Raw genomic sequence first — 20,455 nt, 5'->3', positions numbered from 1 at the left:
TAAACCTACACTATCGACTTTGCCTGAAACAACTATTTAGGTTCATGTTATCTGTTCTTTATATTATACAAGTACACACCCGTGATATCGCGGGTCCGTGACTGACTTAAAGTATATAACTATGCCTAAGCCTTATTTTAGTAATTGGTATTGTCATCTGATAAAGTCATGTCGATTATGAGATACACAGGTTTTTTAGCTTTCAAATCGTTCTGTTTGAACCCGTCGACCTGGAACTTATCAATTATTGGAAATATTAATTATTTGGAAAACAAAAGGTCCTGGCTATCCAGGAATGGAGTATTTTCAGCCCTTTGATTATAACCCGTGTATATAGCAAAATCCTAAATACACCGTTTGGTGGTGCGCCTGTCAAATGCGGAACGTACAGATAAGGTAATAGCTAACAGGTGAATATACTATTGGTATCGGTATCGGATTAGACCCGGAACTTGTTAATTATTGGCAATATTAATTATGTGGAAAACAAAAGGGTCTGGAGTGGTGTAATTTTTAATCTACACCATTGTCCTATATTAGTTCTATATAGAGTTGAATTCTTTGATTTGTCGTTTTTACCCGATGACGGCTGACAAATTGGACCTCGTAATTTTAGTACTATAGATTAGTTATATATATAAATTTGAAATTTTTTGATTCGTCGTTTTTACGTGATGACGGCTGACAAATTGGACCTCGTAATTTTAGTATTATAGATTCGTATTGTTATCTTAGAAAGTTTAACTGATTAAAATACTACAATAGGTAACAATTTGACAATTAAGTAGTGTCAACCCTGTGATTATGACCCGTGTAATACTATATAGCATATTAATCCTGAATACACCGTTTGGTGGTGTGCCTGTCAGATGCGGAACGTACAGATAAGGTAATCGGTAACAGGTGAATATACTATTGGTATCGGTATCGGATTAGACCCGGAACTTCTTAATTATTGGCAATATTAATTACGTGGAAAACAAAAGGGCCTGGAGTGGTGTAATTTTTAATCTACACCTTTGTACTATATTAGTTATATATAAAGTTGAATTCTTTGATTCGTGGTTTTTACGTGATGACGGCTGACAAATTGGACCTCGTAATTTTAGTATTATAGATACCCTCTTATGATTTTTCTTATGGTGAATATAATGTTTTATAAAGCAATATACCCTATGTTTTTAGCTATTAGGAGAAAAGACATTTTTATTTGTTTCTTCTTTTTTCGTTCGTCAGTCTGTCTTTCCATCTTCTGGTTGAAGGTTTGGTCAAGGTAGTTTGAATAAGTTGAAGTCCAATCAACTTGAAAATTAGAACACATGTTCCCTATATTCAATGAAACATTTTGGTATATAAATAGCAACCGGACGGTTGTCACACGTGGAACAGTATCTTGCAGAGCATCTGTGTGTTGCTTAGTCAACAGTTTTCTATGGTGTGTCTTGTGTACTGTTATAGGTGTGTTTGTCACTTTCGTTTTCAGCCATGACGTTGTCCGTTTATATGCGATCTATGAGTTTGACCGTCCCTCTGTTATCTTTTGCCCCTCTTTTAGACTTTTAGTATTAGGTCTTGAGATCTACGATGGAAATTGTTTTATACCAAGTCAAAATGATAAATGATAACTTTATACCCATTATCTTTATAGTATCTGTAGATAAATATTGTCAGTCAGGGGATATATGGTGTTTAAATGAAATTTCATATACATTTATTTATTTTCTTTTTTCTTTTTAGAAAACTGTAACATTTCAATTTATTTTGGCAACAAATGGTGCAAAGACCTATGCTTACTCCTTGCTTAAGGATGTCAATATCCTGTCTCCACCTGGTGGCAGACAATGTGCAATAGGATATTCTGGATTAGATGGGTCTTCATCAAGTATATACTCCTTCACAGAAAGCGCCTTTGGCGTTAGTGAATTAAGAGGGAACACATTTGATGGTGGGTATATAGTGACAATTTTAACGATTAATGCCACGAAAACAGAAAAACTGTCGCATTTAACATGTTTAACACTACTATTTAAACGCACAAATAATGTATAATGAATAATCATACCTTTATCAATGATAGTTCTATGATGATTCTGAACAAATTTACCTGTTCCAAAAAGTTTGATAAAATATATATATGCATATAAATATGTTAGCCTCAGTGGTTTGAAACCTCAGTTTTTACTATATTAAACTCAAAGAAAGATACTGAGCATCTAATGTTCTACACCAAAGTTACATTTTTACTCAATAAGACTGATCTGTAACTCTAAAAGCATGACAGTTGAAAAGCTAAATCATTTAGGATTTTTTGTAATCATTTAAGCTGGCATATATGAAATATGTATGTCTGAAGATGACAAATCGATACATCTATTGAACTGAAAAATCTTCTGATGGTGTGCGTAATACCACAAACCCTATTTTATTAAAAATAAATAAACACACTTGTTGATACTAGAAATAAAATTTTGTATGCTAGTCCAACTGAGACTAAATATAGTAAATATAGTAAATCTTTGCATTACTCATCAAAAACACGCAAATAAAAAAGTAAAAAGCAAAATAAAATAAACTTAGGTGAAGAGCATTGAGAATCCAAAGTTACAAAAGGTTTTACCAACACAGCAAAAGTAAACTATTCTTGGAGTAGAAACCATTCAAAGTTTTACAAACAGGTCACTAAAGTATGATAATGACCATACATATAAATGTCTGTTTTGTCAGCTCAGATACATGAATTCATGCCTTTAGTTGTTAATGTCTGTGTTATTTTGGTCTCTTGTGGACAGTTGTCTCATTGGCAATCATACCACATTTTCTTTTTTATATTTAAAATGGATGAAACAATTTGAATTTTAATAAGCAATCTATAGGCCAAATATATTTTTAATTGTAAGATGATTATTTACTGGAATCATATATTTCAAATTTTATTGCAGGTGTTAATGGTGTATATTTTATGTCACTTCATGCAAAGGGTCCAATACAAGATAATCCAGCTTCTCAGTGTGTGAGGTGGTATCGTAGAAATGTCGATTCAGTTAGATGGAGCTTGAGAAATTCAAGATGGCTGTTATCGAATATTTGTCCTTGTAATCAGATAATGCTTGTTTTTGATGGAAGATTTTTTGTCTTTTCGTTTCAAAATAATGCTGTGTGCTATGCCAACTACAGATTTGGCACCAGTCGTGTAAGTACACATGTATACCTGCTGTAATGTGTATCACTGAATTTATGTAGATGAAGACAATTGTTAGCCTATCCTGTTTAGAATTAAATCTCGTATACACCTGTTGATTGATATCATGTTATAAATTGATGTTTAAATGCAATACATTTACATTCTCTGTCATCTTTTATCTATGATAAACAGTAATTAACAGGTAATACCCTTTATGTTTATAGACCATCACAACATTTCTTTGACTCGAAATAGACCTTGGAAGTGATTTTACTAATCTATGCATTTGTGAAGATCTAGATTATAAAGAATGAAATTGCCTGTTCAAAGAATACCCTGCCATATGTTAAATCGACACAGAATAAAGCAACATAAAAAACAACCATAGATCTTTATGAGAGGCCTTGTTTGTATTTCGTATAAAAAAAAACCAGCTTATATATAACTTTTAAAAGATATGAAGCACACACAACCTTAATGAGCAAAAGTGGCATTCAAATGTAAATGTTTATAACTTAATGTTGGATGTAACGTGTCTTCTGATTGGCTGACATTGTTTTGTTTATTATCTCATAGACATAACTATATCATGGGACCAGGATGTCATCAACGTTTTTTCATGATTTACGCCATTTGAAAATGGAATTTAGGATTTGAATATTAGAAATAACTGTAATATGTTTTCTGTCTTTTAAAAAAAAAAATAACATGTGGTGCACCAAATTTATAATGTAACTTCTTCATAAAATATTAGTCATTCCTTAAATAAATAAATAAACTTTATATAACAGATTTGCTGCTATCACCAGTGGTGGGGGTTCCTTCTTTGGAATCGTCCAGATGCTGGTACTTTGGTTACAGGGAATCCTTTTACTGAGAATGTTACATACCAAAGTGATAATGTTATCCCTAAAGAAAATTGTTGTGAAAAATCGAATAATTGTCATCTGTACTACAGCGTAAGACCTGTTGGATTTTGTTACAGGAGGTCACCATTTGGTATATGTAAGTACATGTATTATGCAGATGTAAAGGTGTATATAAAATCCGCTAAAACAAAAATTATGCAAAATATTCACAAATAGATTAGCTTGGCTCTTATTAATTCAACAACATCAAGAAAATATTAAATCATAAACTTTAATTAACACAAAGTGGAATTACAGCAAGGTGATATTTCTTTTGCACTGTGTTTAAGGCCTCCTTGTGACCTTAAGATGAAGAAAAGCAAACAAAGGACCGTTACTGTTGCCTTGTGTGGGTGTATTGCTGTAAATGTACTGTATTTTCAGTCAAGGATGGAGTCCAAAAGGCGAAAAGATGTCCGTTTACAGTTTGAATTGTACCTTTTGTTTTGCTGTAAAGAATTGCTATTTAATGTTAGCTTTTACATAATGATTACTCGTGTACATGTACAGGTAGTACCATTATTTACGTTAGAAAAATAAAAGCGATTATTTATTAAGGTTAAAGTCTCAACATTTTGTGCCTATTATACATTATGGATTCTTAGAAAATGTAAAATATTATGCAAAGATGGCTTGGTTTTGTATATTTGAATGCATGTATTGGTACCATAATTTCCTTCTCTTACCCTTCCAGAGCACCTGATTTCACTCCCGATTTTTAGTGGAGTTCGCGTATTTTCTTATATAACATTGATAACTGTTGTCTTGTTTAACTCCTTAGTTTTGTGAGTCTTAGTTTACTCCTTGGTTTTGATTGTCACTGTCTTCGGTCTCGTTATAATTAAAGTAACTCGTTGCATATGACTTCAATTGGTAAATTATTAATTATTTTCAGTCTTTACCTTTGGGGATCCACATGTTGACACATTGGATGGATTTCAATACACATTTAACGGCTGGGGTGAATACACAATGATGAAAATTGAAAATGAAAATGTAACATTCGAAATTCAAGCTAGAACAGATTTAGCAACATCAAAGAATGGAACTGGACTGAAGAAAATAAATGCAACTATATTTAGTGGTTTTGCTGCCAAGGAAGACGGGAATGTCACGATGCAAGTAGAACTAGCCAGTGATTTGGAGAGTAAGTTATAGCCCCTATTTATGTTAAAAAACACCAGATTGAAATTATTATTTTTTTGGTTTTGATAAGTACCTGAACTACTAGTATTCAAACGTTGTTAACTTTGTCTTGGCAGTATCATTTCCGTTTTTGAAAACCCAGTTTTAGTCCAAAGGAAACTATTTTTTATCTTTTTGAAGTGATAATGAAAATATATATTTAACCATGGTATTTATCCAGTTGAGACAGTGCATCTGCTTTAACTGTGATTCCCCTGCATTTTTATCTACAGATAGTTGATATTGCATTATATATGGAAATGAAAAACGATTCGAGAATCCCTTAGCTAATCAAAATCAAGGAATGATATAAAACGTGTGTCCAAGGTGTATTACCTAATGACAAAATACATTATACTATTTAGTTTTATGTTGTTATTGCCTTTCTCCAGTAATATTTGAAAACTGTTTTAATTACAGCAATGGTAGTTTATGGTAATGGCAACGACTTCACAACACAGTTTAATACTGATGAAAATTTTGCTGTTTTTCTAACTGGCATCGTTTTAAGACGTCAAAATCATACACTTGTTGTTGCCTTCTCAGAGTCAGGTGATTTAAACAATATTTTTATCTATTTATATCTATCTATGTATTTGTTGATTTGAATTTCATAGCAAGGGATTTTATTAAGGTATTTTACCAATATTGCATTTGGGAAAAGAACTCGCTAGATTTAGTCGACTTTACCATTTTGGTTTACCCTAAATATTTGGTTTTGACAGCTGATAGTTTGATAATTATAATCCGTGCTAAGGAACAACACTTGTATCATGCATGACACAGTAAGACCGTTAGATATGTTTACTTATGATATCTTTAATTTTTCACATATCTCTGTGAAAGAATAATTTGTTGATTTAAAGAAGTAAATATGTTTGACACTAAGCTTATAAATTTAAGTTGTATTTTAGGATTTTTACGCTCATTATCTTTTTTGTGAAGTTTATTACCGTACATAAAATGGATAAAAAACATTAAGATATTGAATTATGATTCTTTATTTAATAAAAGCCTTTACATTTGCAGGAATTCAGTTAAATTTTCAGGTGAAAACTCGGCAGTTGACTTTATCAGCATCAGTTCCTGAGGAATTCAAAGGGCAAGTTACGGGTCTCATGGGAAACTTTGATGGAGACAAAACCAATGAATTTGTGTTACCAAATAGAAATATACTTTCGTCTGGTGATGTTGATTCTGAAAGAAAAATTTATAACAATTTTGGTCAGCTATGTAAGTAATTAAATCTCATGTTCAGTGATGTGTGTTTAAAAACAAAATGACACAAAAAAACAAACTTTTTGGTTTGAAAAATTTTCTTTTGACTTTTGATATTGTAAGAGTCTTATGTCTATTAAACTTCACTATTCAATAACTTTTACTGTGAGGTATCTGTTTTAATATAATATTACATGTTTTCATTGTAGGGGAGACAACTTCAGATAATTCAATATTTTATTACACTGATGGGAAATCCTGGGCTGATTACAGTCACCAAGATTTTGTTCCAATCTTTATTGATGAATTTGATAATAGTACACTCCAGTTAGCCTATACCGTCTGTGGTGGCAAGAGTGACCAATATAAAGCTTGTATCTTTGATTACCTGGCAACCGGTGATCAATCATTTGCTGATGATACTCAAATAACAAATGCGGAGGCTGAGTCTGAAACTACACAATTACGTTAGTTCTATTTTTTATTTCTAAACTTTAAAGACAGTATAACAAATGTTTTGAGATGTAAGCGTTTAATTCAATTTAAGATTGTTGAATGTCTCAATCTTTGAATTGAAGGACAGCAATACTAGCCAAGGTTTTGGGAATTTTGTGTAGTTATTTATGTTATGTCCAAAACATCATATCCCCTCTTTTCTACGATGCTCGACAATGACAAAATCTTTTATTCGAATATTTTATATGACTGTTGCATTTATTTGATTAAATCATATAAGTACATGTTATGTCTTTTCACATTAGAATAGGAATTTGGAATAGGAAAGATATTTACAGATCGAGTTGGGATTAATTCATTAAACATTTTCTTGATGGTATTTTTCTGTTTTGGTTCTTATAAATATCCTTGAATTTCAAATATTCTACTTTTGTGTGAACCCGGTGATAATAGATAAATCTGGAAAATGGCCTCAGCTATATATGTATTTATAATTATATTTATATTTATATAGATAAAATCTTATTATAAAAAGGCAAAATGAGGTTGTTAAATTTGATATTTTCCTGTTTTGTGCTTTTTTGTTACATAAAATTTAGAATGGAAATGGGGAATGTATCAAAGAGTTAACAATCCGACCATATAACAGACAACAGTTAAAGGCCACAAATGGGTCATCAATGCATTGGTTTCTTTTTATAGTGATTAAAATGATAACACAATGGGGACTGTTGTACCCCTATTTTTGACATTTGTAACTATTGTTTCTGTCTGTTTTGTTAACGATGCGACTGTCACACAAGTGAGAGGTTTAGTATAGGACTATGTTCAATCCACCATTATTTACATTACATACGAACATGGTTGTACCAAGTCAGTAATGTGACAGTTGCTATCCATTCGTTTGATGTGTTTGAGCTTTTGATTTAACAATTTGATAACTAGGGACTTTCCTTTTTAAATTTTCCTCGAAGTTCAGTTTTTTGTGATTTTACTTTTTATTCATACAATTTATAAATTAAGTATTATCTACGAAAAAGGGAAGACCTCTTTTGAATGTTTTCTTCACAAATACTTCACTATTAAATTTCTAAGCACTTTCAGAAAAGTAGTTCTCTAGGGGAGTCAAGATATAATTTATGTTTGGTAAGAACATAAAATTGAGAAAGGAAATGGTGAATATGTCAAAGCGACAACCACCCGACCATAGAGCAAACAACAGCCGAAGGCAACCAATGGGTCTTCAATGTAGCGAGAATTCCCGCACCCGTAGGTTTAATTCCAATTCGCCTGAAGGGAGAATGATAAATTTATTTAAATTTAGTTTCCAAAGTATTTGGATCAGTACTAGACACAAAATATCTCACTCGTTTGTCCAACATGTGAAAGTAACAATGCTTACAATTAGGTCTTATGTTGAAGAAAGTTACATGACAGATTCAACTATCTACTGTATCCTGGAACTGGCATAATAAGAGTTAAGTTACCTGAACTCCTTTGAAGTCATTGGGGTTGGTATTCCTCAATTCTTTCTGCATTTTCTGTTTTCTGTATAGTTTTGAATAGACCCTTTGTCTAGTGATCGATTCTACTTTGGTGAATCTGTTATTATAATATTATTCAACTATTTCATTATCTTCCAGAAAATGAGGCACCAGAAATAAGTGGACAAGAATCTATCAAAGTAATAGTAAATCAATCTATAGTTTTAAACTTCACTGGTCATGATGATAAAGCAGATTTTAGATACAGTATAATAGATCAGCCAGGTGAAGGCACTTTCACATCTGATAATTCCACAGGATATCTGACATTAACGTGGACACCTGCAAATCTTAATACAGAAAAAATCAGGTGAATTTAGTAGACATTTTGTTTTTAGGAAATTATAGGGTTTAGGATTGAAAAAAAATTGGGCGTTCTATGTTTAATGCAGCATGTAATTATTTGGTATTCATTATGTACGTGTAAACTTTTTCTTACTTGTGTATTACGATATTTTCCTTTCCAAACATTTTAATTTCAATTATTGATAAACGCTAGGCAAGCCTCAAGCTTAAAATATATAAATTTATCCGTCTCAAGTAGAGAAAAATCATTACACATTTGTTGCAGTGTAGGAATCTGTTTCTTTTATGATTGTACCCTTCCTTTTTTAATGATTTGACAAAAAGTTGCTTTCTTAATATGTGACGCAATATGGTATTCATGCATGATCGCCTTTGAGATCACTTCGACCGAAAGGCCATGGTAGTGTGTTTCAACTTTTTTTTCCTTTAAAAATGTCCTGTACCAAGTCAGGAATATGGCCATTGTTATATTATAGTTCGTTTCTGTTTGTGTTACAGTTTAACGTTGCGTCGTTTGTTTTCTCTTATTTTTGAGTGTAAATTGACATTGCGATAAGACGTGTCTCGGTACTTGTCTATCCCAAAATCATGTATTTGGTTTTAATGTTATATTTGTTATTTTCGTGGGATTTTGTCTGATGCTTGGTCCGTTTCTGTGTGTGTTAGTTACATTGTAGTGTTGTGTCGTTGTTCTCCTCTTATATATATGCGTTTCCGTCAGTTTTAGTTAATTACCCCGATTTTGTTTTTTGTCCATGGATTTATGAGTTTGAACAGCGGTATACTACTGTTGCCTTTATTCATCACTCGGCATCCGTTGTCCGTCCTCCGTCGAGTGTCGACGTCGTTCTTGTCATCGTCAACATTTACAAAAATCTTCTCCTCTATCATGTTGAGATCTATTTGCCTTGAAATTTTCAGACGAATCAGACAATTCGTTGTTTGATTGCTGCCCCTGAATTGATAATTTTAAGGAAGTTTGCAGTTTTTTGGTTTTAATATTGAATATCATTAAAGATAGAAGTAAACTCTAAATAGCAATAATGTTCTGCATAAGAAGATCTACAAATATGACAAATGATATAAATTGTAAATCGACCCCTGAAGGAGTTATTATCCTAAATGGAGGACAAAAATGGCAAGAAGGTTGCCTGTGCTATATGAAAAGGGAAACGTTTGTATTTGCGTACCATTTTTATTTAAATAATAAGTTAAAATTAAAGAAAACGATATCATTTTCTAATTAATTTGAGTTTATACATTTTGTTTCAAAATTTTATTTAGTTTAGTTGAATATTAGTTTCCTTTCAGACTTTGATTAAATTGTATATATATCAATGTGTTATAATTTTACATAATCTTTATTTTTTGTACATAAATACATGTAACCTGAATAAGGCATTGAGTCTTATCGTGACACATGTCATTTCGGGGTGCATTATACTGCCTATACGGTATTAGCTTTGATCATTGTTGAAGGCCGTACAGTGACCTATAGTTAAACATTTCTGTGTCATGTGGTCTTTTGTCAAGAGTTGTCTCATTGCCAATCATACCACATCTTCGTTTCTATATTCACAGGGTAACTACCGTGGACAGTGATGGTTTAACAGCTGATGCTATAGAGGTGGTGATTATAGCATGTAGTGGATGTTCAGGTGACCAAGGAACATGTGACTATGACAATCTCAGAAATGAATCAAATCCAAACTACTTGATAGCCTCTTGTAACTGTACAACTGGTTGGTCTGGTAAGCACATGTTTTAAATGTACATTTGTAGATGATATTTGATTTCAGAGTGCATCTTGTCGGATAGTCAAACTCAACTCAGTCAAACGAGCTATCACAATTTAATTGTATACAATTTTGGTCAAAATCAATGTTAAAAAATGTTGAGAGGAATTATCAGACTAACATCACATATAGAGGACACCAGTTTGGGGTTCTTTATTCAGCGAAAAGAACTATTTCCGTATATGTCTAATTTTGCTTTCTTCCCCTCTAAAAATTAAAGTATTTTAGAAAACCGACAATAAAAGCAGCTGATTGACTAACTACTGTGTAAGTGCGTACCTAAATTAAGAAAAAACAAAAACATGTTCCGTGTGCTTTGTATGGGATACCAGACATATTGACAGTCACATATACAATTCATCAATAGAAAACTTTATTCCTTCCCTTTTACAGTGGATGATTGTGCTATTAATACAGATGGTTGTGCTGAAAACCCGTGTGCTTTAGGACGTACCTGTATATATTTATTCCTTCCCTTTTTCCGGGGATGATTGTGCTATTAATACAGATGGTTGTGCTGAAAACCCATGTGCTTTAGGACGTACCTGTATATATTTATTCCTTCCCTTTTTCAGGGGATGATTGTGCTATTAATACAGATGGTTGTGCTGAAAACCCATGTGCTTTAGGACGTACCTGTATATATTTATTCCTTCCCTTTGTCAGGATGTGATTGTGATATAGATACAGATGGTTGTGCTGAAAAGCCATGTGCTTTAGGACGTACCTCTATATATTTATTCCTTCCCTTTTTCAGGTGATGATTGTGATATAAATACAGATCATTGTGCTGATGACCCATGTGCTTTAGGACGTACCTGTATAGATTTATCACCACCTGATGAAGTACTAGCTGGTCGTGGTTACAACTGTTCTAACTGTCCAGCAGGCTATACTATTACAGATGATGAAAAATGTGAAGGTAAACATAGAGATCGATTGATTAAAAATCATTTAAATGAGAGTATGAATAAGGAATACATTTCATTATAATTTTAAACAGTAAAGGTACAACATGAGTACTTCAATTTCAACAAGACTTTTCACACGCAAACTCTTTTTGAATCAATTCAGCGTGATTTCTTTTTCATATATTATATCATCGATCCACAGTGTTATATTCTTCCTTTAGTATTTTCCTACTTTTTTTTCCTCATGAATAGAACATAAAATATACTGCACGACTTTAGAAACGCAACACTAGATTAATCTTTTAAATTCCCATTTTTACATAAGCAATTTTTTGCTAACAATCTCATGAACAGAAAGATCTTTCATTTCTTCAATGTTTAAAAAAAAGTCAGTTCGAAAGTTGAATTGATTACGTCATTTTCAATGTTCAAATAGTGTGGTATACACTGAATCCCTGGTTTTCCATATACCAATGAACGTGTCACCTTCAAACGCAATGACTGCATATCACAAACGCAAAATTGAGTGTCAGAAAGGTCAACCATTTCTGTTCGGCATGTTTTGTGTTCTGTTTTGGACCTTCGGAGTTTGCCCTTGTGCCATCTATTACAATGGGTTTTGGCAATTATGTGGTTGAAACTTTTAAGCTTCAAATGTTTTTCTGCAGTCAATTCTTTGGCAATTCAGGAAATAAGAAACATTTATGGCATTAATCTGTGAAAAATGGCATTCAGCAATTTGATAAGCAGTTGATTTTGTGGCCTTATATCTGTCTCGCAAATGGCCAAGGATTGAAAGAACTGTTTCATGCGATCTCAATAACCCGGTATGATCAATTACGTCAAATGTTGATTTTTTTGAAAGGGGAAGAACGAAAATAAGCATGCATAATACTTGTATAAAGATCAAACATGATTTGGTGAAAAAAATCAACAAGATGAGTGTTGCGTTTTAAAAGTCGGTCAGTATAGAATGACAACTTTGAAAGATTGGTGCAAGTAAAATGACACTTTCATTTTCAGATATAAATGAATGTTTAGATGGAATAGATAACTGTCCAGCGAACAGTAATTGTACAAACACAGATGGAAGCTTTACATGCATCTGTCTAGAAGGATTCCGAAAAGTAGGTTCGGAATGTCAAGGTATGTACAACGATAACAAAAGTTAAATTTTAGACTCTATCATATAAATGACTTTGTTTATGTGAAAGATAAATAAACCACAACAGTTAATACAGATGTTTAAGTCTGGAGTTTGAAAACAAGAGATTTAAGTTCATGTGTACAGAAGCTTCCCTTTCGGTAATTTATTCAGCTTAAAAATCAATAAAGTGTGTTTCTCTTATGAATTTATTTTAGAATATATATTTTTTTAGAAAGTACTATAGTCCAATAAACTACAAAAAACGTTGTTTGTATCACACTTCTACACCGTTTAAATTTACAAGTTTATAAAACGATATCATTTCAAGGTAACATGCTATCTTATTTAAATGTTGACCAATGCGATATAGAAAACTGATAATTACAATGAATTATAAACTTTAAAAAATTCAATAATGTAATCAAGTTAACCTATAATGAATTCAAAATACTTAAGTATATTTTCACAGACATTGACGAATGCACTGAAAGGACAAGTGGTTGTGAACAGATATGTGCTAATAGCGATGGAAGCTTTACATGTAGTTGTGTGTATGGATTTGAGATACTAGCTGACGGTAAATGTAACCAAAGTAAGTTTAATTTGGAACATTAATCACCACTTCAACTAAAAATAGGAGGCCAGTGTATTGTATTTAGGTCATTGTGTTAGATGAATTTCTCATTTTGTTTATTATATTTGAAAATGAAAATTATATGTTACTTTTATCAGGTGAATATTGAGAAAGTTTTCTGAACGTAATATCATACAGAACAAAGGCTTGTATAGTACATAACTTTATTTTCCTAAATTAAACATGCCAGAAGTGTTGCTCACTATAGAGTACGATAAGCAGAAATAAGAGAAAAAAACAGCATATTAGCAAGGTTTGTTAATGTGTCGCCATGTGTGTTATTGAAACTGTAAAGGGCCATCTTATCAACTAATAATTGAATTTACCTAATACATAATAATATTTAATTTTTATTTATTATCAAATATAAACTGATATATTCAAAAAATGAATTCTTCCCTACAAATCACTAATTTCTTTTCACTGCATTGCATCAAATAAACTGAAATTTATTTGCAATTAACAAAACAAAAAGGGGAAAGAGTCTTAATGTTCAAAGAAAAACTTTTCGAAGAATTCAAATAGAGAAATATATACAAATTATCAGTGTTATTCGGTCATAAAAAGTAAAAACACAAAAATACTGAACTCCGAGGAAAATTCAAAAAGGAAAGTCCAAAGTCAAAAGGCAAAATCAAAAGTCCAAACACATCAAACGAATGGATAACAACTGTCATATTCCTGACTTGGTACAGGCATTTTCTAATGTAGAAAATGATGGATTGAACCTGGTTTTATAGCTAGCTAAACCCCTCACTTGTATGACAGTCGCATCAAATTCCATTACATTCATTTGTTAATGATTCGTGGACAAAACAAACATACTCAAAGAGTAAAAATGTCAAAAATAGGGGTACAGCAGTCAACATTGTGTTATCATCTTAATCACTATAAAAACAACAAATGTAACGAAGAAGCACAAAAAAGGCATACATCAAATTTAACATCCTCTTTTTGTTTATCTTATACGATTTGATTTATCTATGTAAAGTCTACCCGTAAAGGATGGAAAATTTTCAGTACTGGTGTAAAATTGCGCGTTTGAAATTCGCACAGGTAGACATAAAATAATTTTGTCGTTCAAAGTATGACGGCATACATAAATGCAGAGTCACGTAAAGTAAATATAACAAAAAACAGACTTAACAGAAAAGTAATAATAATAAATAAAATAATTGTGTGTTTCAAAGTATGATGGGATACATAAGTACAGAGTCACGTCAAATGTAAATCATAAAAAAACTGGCTTAACAGAAAAAGTAGTATTAATGAATAAAATAGTTTTGTCATTCAAAGTATGGCAAGATCCATAAGTAAAAGTAATATCAATAAATGAAATAATTTTGTCGTTCAAAGTATGATGTTTTACATAAGCACAGAGTCACGTCAAATGAATATCTCAAAAACAGACTTAACAGTAAAAGTAATATTAATAAAGACAAATAAAAGAATACTATAACACGTTATTAAGATGATAACCAACGTCAGTACGCAAAATCTATACTTCAAGACCATCTTGTATTATTAGTGAAGTTGATACGGAATATTTGTCAACAAGTTCTTGGTACCTTCCGAGACGTTCTTTGACATACCCCTGGTTCATCAACTTTCTGCTCAGACACTGGTGACGTTTTACAAAGTCTGAATATGAGCTGCAAGCTCTTGAATACCGAATAAATTGGGAAATGTATATTCCATATGCAGATGAAGTTGGTATATTACTACTAAGGTGGGGGAAATTGATAATTTTGAAATTGAAATCGTACCGTTTGTCATAGATTCTGGTACTGAGATGACTGTGTATGTCAAATTCGAGGTATAAGTCTAAAAATGAGGCGGAGGAAGCCGTGTCTGTTGTCTCTTTAATTTCTAGTTCTGGTGGGTATATTAATGGAATCCAATCAGAAAAGTTGGGATTGTTAATGGAAAGAACATCATCAATATATCTGAAAGTGAATTGATTTTCTTGTTTTTGACAAGTGTCTGAAGGAACTCCGATTCATATGAAAATAAGAAGAGGTCGAAGGTAAGGAGAGGCGCACAGTTCGTTCCCATGGGAATGCCGACAATTTGTTGAAAAAAGTCTACCTCCAAATTCAACAAATATGTTGTCAATAAGAAACTCCAGCATACTGATCACTTGTTCCTCTAGATCTGTGTAGTATGTTTTACCCTTTCGTTCCTTATTAACAAAATATGCCTTATGGTATCCTAAAGTGATAACTTTATAGCGTATGCTACCATTTTTATGATGAAAAGCATTGTGGATTATTTCTTTTGGACGGTTTTTCAATTTCACATGGGGAATGGTTGTATACAAGGTTGAAAAATCAAAAATTTTGATAGAACTAATTTCAGAAAAAGACCGAGATTCAAAATTATCCAGAAGTTCTTTAGAGTTTTTAAGAATCCACATATGGTTAATACCACTACGCGAGTAAACAGTTTCACAGTATATCTGAAGACCCTCTTTAACTGCGGACAGGATTTTAGTCAATCTAATGGACGATTCTTTAGTAGAACATGCAGATGAGCCCGCAATGTACCGTTATTTGTACTGAATTTTGTGATGTTTAGGTATTTAATACAAACAAGGTAAGTCCTTCGATTTGTTGTTTAGTGCAATGTTCATAGAAGCCATGAAGGACTTATGATTCGCCAAAATCTCATCCTTGTCAAATGATATGTTTTTGTATGTGGGATTACCAGAGTGCTCATTTATTCCTAATTCTTTTATAAGACACTCGTAGTAATACGATTTACATATAAAGACAATATTATTTGAAGCTTTGTCCGCAGGAACAACAGCATACTTATCTTGAAGAGATGATAGACATTTTACAGGCTTTTTGTCACTGAAAATGGACTTAGATCGATCATTCACACAGTCTTTCAACTTATGAATGCGACGTTTTATCAGAGACCTGATTGTTTTGACACATTCTGACAAAGTGTCCTGTTGAACTTCTTCTCGTTTAGCCCATGCTCTGGCATAGTCCTCAATGGAATCCATAATTATTTTGAAGTTATGGTTCCAATTGATGTGTTGGGGTTCTCTAAACTTAGGACCACGAGAAATCACCTTTCGGAGATTTTCATGCTGAATTATGTTTAGATCCCCAGTAATAACATGGCCAGAGCGGCTGTAATTGTAAGGCGAGTGGGAACAGTCACATGTCAGAGGTTTTTTTTAGGTGTTGTTCTAAATCAAGGTCCTGTAATGCTTGTTTATATTTAAATATTTTGGGTGCAATGGTTTTGGTGTAACTGTAGGATACAATAGGAACAGACTGATTTTGAAAATAAATAGGAATTTTAGATGTTATATAATTACCTCCTTGTGACGTAGATCTAGAACGTTGCTGTTGTTGATTGCATCAACTCCTCTATTGGTAAAGTAAACAAGAAGAAATTTCCTCTTTTCCTCATGTAAAGGTTCCGATCTTACTGGTTTAAAGAGACGGAAAAGAGCTACATCACAAATTATACTGACAAGTCTGTATATTGGAGAAAATGTATTGGTGCCTCCTTTGTCAAGTGCATAATCTCTCAAACATTTTAGAAAATTAACAGGCAGTGAAAAAGAAATAGTTCTAATATAATGTAACCCTAACGGATGATGTAAATGAGAAAGAAGGTCATTGAAGCTTCCAGAGGCCGATCTAGATTTGGAAGACTTTTTTACATTAGGCCGATGGAAACGTTTTTGTCCATGACTACGTTGGTTTCGTAAGGTAGTATTAAATAAACTCATTACATTAACATCACTGCAGGCTGGCCTTGACAAATTTCCTACTCCTTTGACATTATAATTGCAACCATATGGCATTGCAGTACCTAGTTCCCTTATCCAGAAATTTTCTCTATCTTTTCGAAAAGGAGTACTAAGTACAGGGCTATTTGTGCAGTGATAAATTTTCTCAATGATGCGTACTTTTATAGATAACGAAGGATCATGGTCCGGTTGATTAAAATGGTTATAAAGAACCCTGAATTGCGGATCTTTATTATCAGACCGGTGTTGATTCATCCTTTTACGTAAAGTTTGTCAAGTTTCACCAACATAGAGTAGTCCACACAAAGTACATTCGATTCCGTACACTACATTGTACGTGGAACAGTCCAGAGGCTCGAAAGATTTAGTATAATACGTTTTTCCTGTTAAGTTACTGGTGAAATCAGTACATGTCTTACACGTGCTCCTTTTTCCTTTTTTTGTGTTTACAAGAAGAAATGATAGGTGTTGATTCACTTGTAGCAGGTGTATTCAAACAGTCAAAAATATTAACGGAACATGGCTTTAATTTATGAAAAGTATCTGAATTTTTAAAGTAGTAATCATCTTCTGGCTGAACGTACGTCAAATCAGGGGTATCCCGGAAGATATTCCGTGGAACACACAAATCAAATGCTGCAGTGTTCCGTGCAGCAAAAGAGGACCTTGGAAACCCGGGCGACGTCCCAGCCGGTTTGTTCTTTGTTTTTTTTGTATTCATCATGAGTAAAGCTACCAAGTTAATGATGCCCTCGGGGAATAATCCACCAGCAGTAAAGTATCTTCTAGGAAGAAACTTGACATCGACTTAGTTGTAGTAAAAAGTAAAAACACAAAAATACTGAACTCCGAGGAAAATTCAAAAAGGAAAGTCCAAAATCAAAAGGCAAAATCAAAAGTCCAAACACATCAAACGAATGTATAATAACTGTCATATTCCGGACTTGGTACAGTCATTTTCTAATGTAGAAAATGGTGGATTGAACCTGGTTTTATAGCTAGCTAAACCTCTCACTTGTATGACAGTCGCATCAAATTCCATTACATTGTTAACGATGCGTGAACAAGACTTTTTTCGATATTTAAAATTTTTGTTGTATGACGTCAGAGGAGTTCATTTTGCATGTGAAATTATCGGTTCTTATTTCACTGGGAAATTAATGTAACCCATTGAAACCAATATCATACCATTCGTTGTTCGTTCTATTTTGGTGTTTTATAAAGACGCATGTGTAAGATCCTTCAAACGTTAATGTGAAAGATATGTTAAAAATGATTGTATGCAAAGATAAATCTGTTTGCAAAGTGGTTTCAAGTACACTCTCCCCGTATTTAATGTCATTTACACATGCTGTTGGAAATTGTATTTTAAACATATACAAGTTCCTAAACTGTTTTTTTGTTGTTGTGATTTTGACTACTTTTAACACTCGTGAAGTATTTTAAAACCACTTACAAGCAATTACAACTACTATTTATTGACGAAAAACTATTTTTTTCATGGAAATACATGTACTGCAAACAATCACACACGATTTGAAATTTCCTGAGTGTCTTGAGACATTTTCTAACAGTTAATTGTTTTCCCCTGCAATTGCCTGATAAGAAGGGGAAGTGGGCTATTTAAAAATGCAAAATATACAAGCTTGATTGCACAACTTAAAGATTTATTTATATTTGAAGATAACATTATAATTTAACATCCGATAATGTTGAATCAATGTTTTCAATATGCATGATATACTTTACCAAGTCATTATCTTCTTGTTAGTCAAATCTTCATATAACTGGTTGTTTAATTTTTTTCATCTTTCCAGCAATATTTGATGTCTGTGCACTGCAGAATTTAACCTGTAGTTATGGTTGTGATAACACTACAAATCCAGGAACCTGGGAGTGTATATGTCCTGAAGGGTATCTACTTCATATCAGTAGCGGCAATTGTTCTAGTAAGTGTCATAATAAACAAAAAATATGGTATGGTTGCCAATGCACAAAACTTCATCCAGAGACATCTTAACCTAATGTTGAGCAACTTAAGAGTGCTATCCAGTCTTCGGCAATAAATAAGGTCAGAATGTATAGTAAATCAGTAATTATTACAACTTGACAAAGGGAAACCCCCAAGGGCTATATTCATACCAAAAATAATAACTATAACCAATTCACTTTATGAATTTATGAATTGATGACAGTATTAAACCAATTAACACCACTGAACCACGCACCTCGATTTGTTTAGTACAATAAAAAAGTTAGATTTGCAAAAGGCCACAACCAGAAAAGCAGAATATAATTTATGCATTTTGATTGTCAAACAGCAATATGTATATATCAGATCTGATATTTATATATTCACAAACCTTCTGAAAGAATAACATATGCTAGCATGTATATATAAACATATATTTTGCTTTATCTTTGTCACCTAGTGTGATATACTTAAACATGAAATTAAAATTCCTGTTATATGGCAAAACTTTAAAATGCTTTATAGCCAGCTTTTCAGCATGATCCAAGGCACTAGGTTAAAGACCAAGGATGGTTTTCTTTTAACAAATTGTGACTTGAATGGAGAGTTATCTCAATGGCACTCATACCACATATCTTCTTATATTAGTATAAGTAAAATTGTACATATAGAAATCTTCCTGCAACAATTGATAATTTAACATTTCAGATATAAATGAATGTGACGCTAATGTATGTACACAGACTTGTCAGGATACTGTTGGGAGCTATACTTGTTCCTGTTATGCAGGCTTCAAATTAAATGCTGATAAAACTTCTTGTTCAGGTGAAAATTATAAAAACAAATAATGCCTGAACTTGAATATTTGATTGTCATGATGCACATATCTCATCACTATCTCTCTCTATTGAATATATATTAGTCTAATAGTAATACACTATCCTTCATAGAGCCTTCAAAGACAAGCAAAATAAAAACCATCAAATCAATTTAGATCACTAATAACATGCATTTTTTTTTTTCTGATGCTCCCTCACAGATTGAATAATCGTTGATTTTTTTCTTTTCTGTTCTCAAAATAAAATTTGCCTAACTAAGATGTTATAAAACTTTTAAACAATGGTTATTACCTCGTACAACAGATCAAGTTCAAATTTGTATGTCATAAAGTTCAGCGTCTTTTCAAATGAACAAATTGCTGTTCCTGTTCTCTAATTTCAATTTTCCCCAACCAAATGTTATGAAATTTATACACTATACTTTAAGCACAAAACTAAAATCAGGTACACATTATTTTTACTTTTCTTCATTTATTTTCCTTTAAAACATGTTATGCAAGGGGACATCAGTTGTGCAATGGACAGATTCCTCGTTTATTCTAAATAGTATTGCCCATCACATAATTGAACAAATTAGTTCGTT

At 32.4% G+C, this 20,455-nt stretch overlaps 1 protein-coding gene across 2 annotated transcripts in view; it reads left to right on the top strand.

Moving 5' to 3' along the window:
• The window catches only part of LOC139487436 (fibrillin-2-like), a 108,108-nt gene that overhangs the window by 32,432 nt on the left and 55,221 nt on the right, over window positions 1–20,455 (top strand). For both annotated transcript variants that reach the window (XM_071272216.1, XM_071272217.1), the window contains exons 10-23: window positions 1,738–1,945; window positions 2,940–3,190; window positions 3,973–4,186; window positions 4,985–5,236; window positions 5,695–5,826; window positions 6,304–6,507; window positions 6,702–6,959; window positions 8,592–8,802; window positions 10,380–10,549; window positions 11,352–11,516; window positions 12,529–12,651; window positions 13,122–13,244; window positions 18,879–19,010; window positions 19,742–19,858. In XM_071272216.1, coding sequence (XP_071128317.1) covers window positions 1,738–1,945; window positions 2,940–3,190; window positions 3,973–4,186; window positions 4,985–5,236; window positions 5,695–5,826; window positions 6,304–6,507; window positions 6,702–6,959; window positions 8,592–8,802; window positions 10,380–10,549; window positions 11,352–11,516; window positions 12,529–12,651; window positions 13,122–13,244; window positions 18,879–19,010; window positions 19,742–19,858 — 2,560 coding nt within the window. The remainder of the gene's footprint in view (window positions 1–1,737; window positions 1,946–2,939; window positions 3,191–3,972; window positions 4,187–4,984; window positions 5,237–5,694; window positions 5,827–6,303; window positions 6,508–6,701; window positions 6,960–8,591; window positions 8,803–10,379; window positions 10,550–11,351; window positions 11,517–12,528; window positions 12,652–13,121; window positions 13,245–18,878; window positions 19,011–19,741; window positions 19,859–20,455) is intronic.

This window comes from Mytilus edulis, chromosome 9 (genome assembly GCF_963676685.1).
Source record: "Mytilus edulis chromosome 9, xbMytEdul2.2, whole genome shotgun sequence".
Taxonomy (NCBI): Eukaryota; Metazoa; Mollusca; class Bivalvia; order Mytilida; family Mytilidae; genus Mytilus; species Mytilus edulis.
This window is presented reverse-complemented; position numbering and strand designations above follow the sequence as displayed.